The sequence below is a fragment of the Sinocyclocheilus grahami genome, unplaced genomic scaffold (genome assembly GCF_001515645.1).
Source record: "Sinocyclocheilus grahami isolate Dianchi unplaced genomic scaffold, SAMN03320097.WGS_v1.1 scaffold110.1, whole genome shotgun sequence".
In the NCBI taxonomy this organism is placed as follows: Eukaryota; Metazoa; Chordata; class Actinopteri; order Cypriniformes; family Cyprinidae; genus Sinocyclocheilus; species Sinocyclocheilus grahami.
The window spans coordinates 1,296,367-1,304,118 of record NW_015505289.1 but is presented as its reverse complement, the minus strand read 5'-3'; the positions used below and the strand labels follow the sequence as shown (position 1 = coordinate 1,304,118).

The 7,752-nt window shown below is 35.9% G+C and overlaps 2 protein-coding genes across 4 annotated transcripts in view; one reads left to right on the top strand and one right to left on the bottom strand.

The window, feature by feature from the left end:
* Nucleotides 1-1,002: 1,002 nt before the first annotated feature.
* denr (density-regulated protein) lies at nt 1,003-4,948 on the bottom strand. The gene is made up of 8 exons (XM_016277198.1): nt 4,786-4,948; nt 3,961-4,071; nt 3,796-3,815; nt 3,115-3,199; nt 2,730-2,843; nt 1,618-1,734; nt 1,387-1,526; nt 1,003-1,301 (listed from the first exon to the last, which is right to left on the bottom strand). The coding sequence occupies exons 2-8, from the start codon at nt 4,058-4,060 to the stop codon at nt 1,257-1,259; spliced, it is 621 nt and encodes a 206-aa protein (XP_016132684.1). The 5' UTR covers nt 4,061-4,071; nt 4,786-4,948; the 3' UTR covers nt 1,003-1,256.
* The window catches only part of ccdc62 (coiled-coil domain containing 62), a 10,507-nt gene continuing 6,840 nt past the window's right edge, over nt 4,086-7,752 (top strand). The window contains exons 1-4 of one of the 3 annotated variants that reach the window (XM_016277197.1): nt 4,086-4,709; nt 5,461-5,537; nt 5,631-5,671; nt 6,182-6,319. In XM_016277197.1, coding sequence (XP_016132683.1) covers nt 5,477-5,537; nt 5,631-5,671; nt 6,182-6,319 — 240 coding nt within the window. In that variant the 5' untranslated portion in view covers nt 4,086-4,709; nt 5,461-5,476. Of the gene's footprint in view, nt 4,710-5,145; nt 5,170-5,245; nt 5,538-5,630; nt 5,672-6,181; nt 6,320-7,752 lie in introns of those variants that run through there. The other 2 variants (XM_016277196.1, XM_016277194.1) reach the window with 2 other exon arrangements.

Sequence of the window (7,752 nt, the reverse complement as noted above, 5' to 3'; positions counted from 1 at the left end):
ACTGTTATACAAGCTGTACACTCACTACTTTACATTGTAGCAAAGTGTCATTTCTTCAGTGTTGTCACATGAAAATATATAATAAAATATTTTTAAAAATGTGAGGGGTGTACTCACTTCTGTGAGATACTGTATGTGTGCAGATTTTGAGTGTGTTAGAACTTTGATTCTGGATGCATTTTAACTTTTGAATAAATAAATTTTTGTAGAAATACATACGTAGAAAAAAACATTTCTGACATTTTAATGGCAGACAGCAAACATAAAAGATGCATTTCCAACACCTACTGGACTGGAGTAAGGACTGAAGCATGGGAGAGGGATTTTATTGTAGTATGGTGTCAATTAGACGTTACACCCACAGCCCATTGGCTGAACGTCTGATGCATACGGCACACAAAAGTGGAAACACTTCAGGAGTTTCAAAGTCGTCATCGGATTGGTTGAATTATACAGGATTTCCGGGAGACGTGTGTTGTGTTCTTTAACTGGAAACAAAGATGCGGTGGCGCCAAACCCCCTCACGAAAGAAGAAAGCCGTCGTGTTTACAACTGTGACGACGAGCGCTTATCAGGATCAACTAAACACTGGATTCTCAAAAGTATGTGAAATATTTCAAGTTTGCGGCATAGAATCAATATGCAGATTTTCATAGGTATCAATAGGTAGATTTTCACCAAAACGGAATGGAGCACTTAAGAGCCACATGGATAATTCTGCTGACAATTTTGGTGCTTAATGAAACTTTAAAGTAATTCAAAATTGTAAGACAAAATTGCACTGACATGGTATTGAATTCACCCAAATGGATATTCATTAAATTATCTTTTTGTGTTTTGCAGAAGAAATAAAAGATTCATGGGTTTGGAGCGATATGAGGGTGAATAAATGATTTGCTTTTTGAGATATTACCCTTTCAAAATGCATCTGTAAATCATTAACTAAAGGCTACAGTGTTGCATCGGAGGCAGTGATAAAAGAAACAATACACAACAAATGCGTTTTGAATGAGACTGAAATTTATTAGTCTATTGTTTGCATGTGTGAAATGCTTTTAAGCCACATCATTCCAGACCTTTGGCAACCAAAACACAAAGCAGCTATCAAGAACTGAAAAACCCCAAGGATGAAGCCATGTCCACGGAAATTCTATACAGTAAATAAAATAGATATAAAAGGGCTTTATGTCAATGTGTACATTTGGCCAGGTTTGCTGTGTCACGTCGCATCCGTTTCAGTAAATGCATATTGGGCTTCACTTTTTGACCTCTCCAAGATCGTCGATGCTGTCGTCATCCACCTGTGGGGTTAGAGAATGTCAAAAACGGCTTCAAAAAAGGTTCTTCTGGTTGGGTTTTGCAGATGGATCTGGGATGTTTGCTTACCTCAGGCCACTTTTCCTGGATGACGTCCATGATGTCATCTGTAAAATCTCCCTGAATGATGATTTCGTCTTCTGCTGTCACTGAGACACCGCAGGAGAATTTCTGAGCAAAGAACCTCTGAGCCTCTTTGAGATCGATGTCTGATGTGGACCACAAAATGACAGCAAAGTTATCACAGGGTAAAAATACAGATCAAATACAGAAGTCTTGTAACTACAATCACAGCCTTACCGAAAGTGGCCAGGCCACACACCCTTGTGACATATTTCTTTTTAGCTCGTGGGATTTTTGCTATTGTGACTTTTTGCGGGACGGTCTTCTTTTTCTGTTTGATTTGACCTCTTCCACCTGCAAAGGGGGAAAATTATTTTCTATCATAAGTTTATAGGCAGACAAACTCAAAAAGTAGATAAGTGTTGTTTGTTGGTAACAAACTTAAAGCTACTAAAAATCATTTTCAGTAATTAAAAAAAAAGGAAATATAAATATTTGATGAAAAACTTTTTTTTTAAAAATGAACATTTAAAAAGTTGCCATGCCAATTATCTGGTTGAAATACTAAAATTTATGAAAAAATATATTAAAACTACATAAAAAAAGGAACTAATAAAATGACAAGCAGAAAATTAATAAAACTGAATCTGAAAATATAAAAATAAAGGCTAATTGAAAATATTAATAAATAATATATTAATATATAAATAATACTAAAATAACACCGATATTAATCTTGACATAAAAATTCAAGAAATTACAAGTATCATGTACACGAAGATCATATTAATAATCAAAGACATAAAACCAAAATACACTTCTCTTTAGCTGTAAATTAATTGTAATGTTTTAATTGGACAGTTAAAGGGATAATTTACTGATTTACTGCAAGATGAGGTTTTAATAAAAGTTGTCTATGCAGTAGAAACACAAAGAAACGATGCTATAGAAAAGACAGAAAAAAGTATGAATGAAAGTATGAAAATAGTAGGAAAACTTTAACTTCCATAATGCAATGGGCTTGATCAGATTAACCATGAGCGGAGATTTAAAAAAAAAAAGGGGAAGTATTATCTGTAGTTTTCACAAAAGCCCTGGCACTGTCAAAAGATTGCTGGATGGATATCTTGGTGCAGGTAACATGAAAAAAATAGTTCACATTGTTAATTTGTTTATACCACCGACATTGTAACAACGCAAAGCTGGTTGAAAATCAGTGAACTTTCCCTTTAAGACATTCAGGAAAAGTTTTGGATGTGGTGTGGAAGGCAGTACATGCACAACTACTGCACCACCGTTCCAAAACGTTTCTGTTTATAGATGTTACATATAAAAGAAAAATGTTTAACCTCTCTTCTGTTTCTTCTTCTCCTCTTCCTCTCCTGCAGGGGGCCCCTCCCCTCCTCCTCCTCCTCCTCCTCCACCACCTCCACCTCCTCCTCCAGTAGTTTCCTGCTTGGGTGCTGTACTTACACAACAGCAGTCATATCAGTGAGCAAACTACTGACAAACCGATACAGCAGTGCATGTCCTAATGGTGCAGACCAAATATTCTGCTTGTCTCAGTGTCAGATATGAAAAGACACTCAGAGATCAAACAATCCTACAAGAGCCAAAGCTATGGAGGCACAAATAAAATGGTAAGCAAGCTAAAATGGCAAGAAAAAGCACTTTTCGTGACTTTATATGAGATATTGACATCTTCAAAGTTGCTATGAAAGAAAATTGACTTACCAAGAGTAAGTTTAGCAAACACATCAGGAAAATTCTTCTCAAGCCACTGTTTGCATTTGGCCGGCTCAGGCATGTACTCGCAGTACTAGCAGAAACATTTGAATTCATATTTATTCACTTTCTACCAACAGAATATGTAATCATTTAAGGAATACATCACCCAGAAAAAAACATTTGCAGGAAATTGTGAAGAAAGTGGAAAAAGTCCATCCACTGCCCCTCTTACATCAAAATCCATTGACATGTATTATTTAGGACTGTTTTTGATTGTAAACGGTGCTTGATCTGTGCATATTTCTCTCCTGATTCAGACAAGATGACTTTTTCCAATGGAGGAAGCATTATTATGGATTATGGACTTGCATTTTAGCCTGAAGCAAAGGTTTGAAGTTAAAAACGCCTTAATGATGGCTCTGTTTATTACAAACACAGCTTTTCACTTCTCAAGACATTAACTGGTGTGGATTACTTGTGAATTATTGTGGTGTTTTTATCAGCTGTTTGGACGCTAACCCTAACCTCACTGCAGAGGATCCATTGGTGAGCAAGTGATGTACTGCTAAATTTAGAAAAGAAACAAACTCATCTACATCTTGGATGGCCTGAGGGTTAGTACATTTTCATCTAATTTTCATTTTTGGGTGAACCATTCATTTAATATGTTTAATGTGATGTACTCGCCTCTGCTGGCAGAGAACACACTGCAAGTAAAAGAAGACAGAAATGTTAGTCTTACATGACGACTGTGAACAAAAATAACCATTAAGACAATAACATTTCATTTACATTTTAAATGATATATTACAGTTAGCATTGAGATTTTTTGTTGTTGTGGTATTTTCTCACCTCCACAATAGAGAACTTTTAGTGGGTATTTTGCAAATGGGGCGGCACGATCCACTTTATTTTCTGGTGAACCCAACTCTGCATTCTCAGTAGTAGCCATATTACACGAATCTACACAAATCATACAGAAGGCTTATTTTAGACTGACAACATAACACAACCAGCTGATGCACAGAGACCAACACTTGAATTCTAAGCTATCATGCAAGAAAAAAATGTGCATTTACAACACAGATTAATCACACAAACCTAGAGTATTGCAAAACAAATATGGTGCCTTTATAAAGCATACAGAAATATGGTCGGTCTGAAAATGGTTATACTCAAAACCTATAATAGCTAACCACACATCAGGCATAAATTGTTGGATTGAAAGTTAAATGTCATAACCAAAGATCTATCCATCTAATTACAAAAGGAGAGACCTTCCACATAACCCTTGTGCGCTATTTATCAACCTTAGGGACATTTTTAATCATCGTTTTAAATTAATTAGCCTCTCAAAACGCTGTTTTGGTTCATAAAATCACAAAAGATGCATTTAAATGCATGTAAGCACATAAATTATCAAGTGCCAGCAACACCCTAGTGGTGTTTTAGAGATACTAAGATAACATGCAATGGATCTGAAAAAAGGTTCTTCTTATTACACTGATAAATGCATTCAAATATAATTTAAAAGTCTTTTAGAGTCCCTGACAGTGACTTGAATCGAGGAGCCTCCGCACAATGATCATGCATCCACACCAGTGAGCACCCATTTATTAGCCAGCACTGCTAATCACAGCTCTCCTGCAGCAGCCACGCGCTCAAGCTCATACATACCCCGTCGATATAATCTCAGTACAACTTGCTTTTGAGTAACACCTTGATCATTATTACATTAACTCGTGCGGATGTTCGTTAAAGGGTGAAAGAGTTCCTCTATTGCTCGGCAGTCAGCACACATTCACTGCCTGATTTGGCTTTGGGTCCTGACAACGCCTCTCGACGGTGTTTACGCCGCTGCCGTATTACGTACGTACTTCGCGATGAAAGATTTTAAAGTAATATTGAATGAACAATTTGAATTTATGTAAGATGGTTTTTATATAAAACATTTGATGCATTTTAATGAAACTAGTATGAATAAGGTGATTTTGAACGAATCTTTTAAACCAGGCATCGCGTTGGACAGCCCCGTTAAGCGCGGATCACAACATGCCGTTTGTGAGAATTCCGAAAATAATCACTCGCTTGTAAAAATGTTAATTTAAATTTGTTTAAACTAATCGCAATTTGGATTAGGAGTTAGGGTGTTTATATTGCATTTATTGTTGTTAGGTTTTTTTTTTACCCCGAGTGTCTTGTTTACACTTAAATAATGCATCTTTGAAAACAATCATAATCAGGCACCGAGAACAAGATATTGATATTGTGCATCGCTATGATGTTCACGCTGCTGTTTGGTCCATTTCAAATGAAGTTAGATGTAATATGAAATCTTGTCTGCTAGTCCAGACATTAGTGAGATGAGATGGATGGGTTCAAGGAAAGAAGGAACTCTAAAACTCCTGGAAGTTTTTTGATATCAAAAGGTGATGAACATCATGCAAATATGAATAAATATTAGACACTCCTCAAATTTAAAACACGATTATTATTTGTTGCATTAATTTATTCATTTACAGGATCTCCAGTGGAGCCCTGGCACAGCACTCCTGTAAAAAAGGTTGGTTGTTTTTTAATTGTTTTATGTACAGTATGATAGTATTTAGTATTTTATAAATAATATGATGGTATTTATTTGGTAGACATTTTTAGTCACTGTATAATTCCATTCCATTTGTGTTAGTTCATACTTAGGATGGTCCTAAAATATGGAAAATAGATGTAATAAAGATGAGTAAGTTAGTGGCTAGAACTCTGATTGAAATCTAATCTTCTAAAAATAATCCTTAAAATAACTAAAAAGTAATGCCCCCCCCCCCTCCCACTTTTATTGTAAATCTCACATTTTCTCTTTAAACATTGAATACTAATTTCACTTTGAAAGTGTATTGTTTTGCATTTCTGTTTGTATATATTGCATGTTGATTATATCTATATTGTAACGTGTTCATGTTCCTTTGTATTTGTTGTAACCTTGTTTTTCGGTTGAGCAGTTATATTTCAAATTCAACTTTACACTTATTGGTGAATAAAAGATTTGATTCTGATTTTATGATACTCGATCCTTCAGAATCTTTTTGCTGCTAATGAGACCCCAGATGTTTCTTCCACCAAACTCAGAGGTGAAAACAGAACAAGACCTCCAGCGCTGAGTCTGCATGACCTCTCAAAACCAGTGTCCTCTTTCTCATTTATGCAGGATTTTCAGGTAACACATGTTTGAAATAGCTTGAATTGATTTACAAAATCTGTTTAGCTGCTTTTTGCTTTATAATTCCTGGAATGGAATAGTGTTCTGGAATGGAATTTTATTTTAAAGGAACAGTTCAACCAAAAACGAAAATTTGCTGATAATTACTCTCAGGCCATCCAAAATGAAGATGAGTTTTTTCTTCATGGGAACAGATTTGGAGAAATTTAGCATTACACCTGTATGGGAAATGTACAGTTAAACCCAAGGACCAGGTATGATGAATGAAGACCAGGAGTCAGAGATGAAGTCAATTGAAGAAAAATTTACTGAAGAAAATAGTTTGCACCAATTCACTATCTCAACAAATTAGAATACTTCATAAAGCCACGTTCACACCAAGAACGATAACTATAAAGATAACGATATTAGCGTCCACACCAGCGAACGATATCGTCTGTTTATTCTAAGCGCACGCGCGTCTGCTGCTTTAAATTCTTGAGCTCGTTACAGCAGGATGGATTCTGATTGGCTGTCAGTGTTTTATCGTTCATCAGCTGGAAAATGAAAATGAAAGCTTTGAAAGTGATCACAACGATATCGTTCCTCTGTATCGTTATCGTTATAGTTGTGGTGTGAACTATGCAATTCTTTAATATTGAGAACGATTTTTAGAACTATATCATTATCTTTATAGTTATCGTGCTTGGTGTGAACCGGCCTTAAGACCAATAAAAAAAAATTTTTTAGTGAATTGTTGGCCTTCTGGAAAGTATGTTCATTTACTGTACATGTACTCAATACTTGGTAGGGGCTCCTTTTGCTTTAATTACTGCCTCAATTCGGCGTGGCATGGAGGTGATCAGTTTGTGGCACTGCTGAGGTGGTATGGAAGCCCAGGTTTCTTTGACAGTGGCCCTGATTGGCATGTCACCATATTCTAATTTGTTGAGATAGTGAATTGGTGGGTTTTTGTTAAATGTGAGCCAAAATCATCACAATTAAAAGAACCAAAGACTTAAACTACTTCAGTCTGTGTGCATTTAATTTATTTAATACACAAGTTTCACAATTTGAGTTGAATTACTGAAATAAATGAACTTTTCCACGACATTCTAATTTATTGAGATGCACCTGTATCTACTTCAAGGTTGGCTGGCTCGGCCCTGAATCTTATCAGGTGTTTAGTTTTACACACACAGACAATGAGTGCAGCTACTCAGAGAGAGAAAGGTGAGAAGCTCGGACCATATTCAGCTTTATTCTTTAATAGGGATGTAACGATTAACCGCGAGCCGGTTGAAAATCGATTTTAATATGTGACGATTCAAATCGGTTGAGATGCTAAACAAATCGCGATTCATTTAGGGGTAGGAGTTTGTATGAATGCATGTCTGAGGGGAACTTACTGTCTTTAGAAAAGTTTAGATGGTATTTTTTCTTTTCATCTT

Coding starts and splice junctions, on each gene's coding strand:
- denr (XM_016277198.1), bottom strand. CDS start 4,060: ATGGCTACTACTGAGAATGCAGAGTTGGGTTCACCAGAAAATAAAGTG. Junction 3,200..3,795: donor TGTGTTCTCTGCCAGCAGAG/GCGAGTACATCA, acceptor TGTTTCTGCTAG/TACTGCGAGTACATGCCTGA. Junction 1,735..2,729: donor GAAGAAGAAACAGAAGAGAG/GTTAAACATTTT, acceptor CCCCCTTTGCAG/GTGGAAGAGGTCAAATCAAA.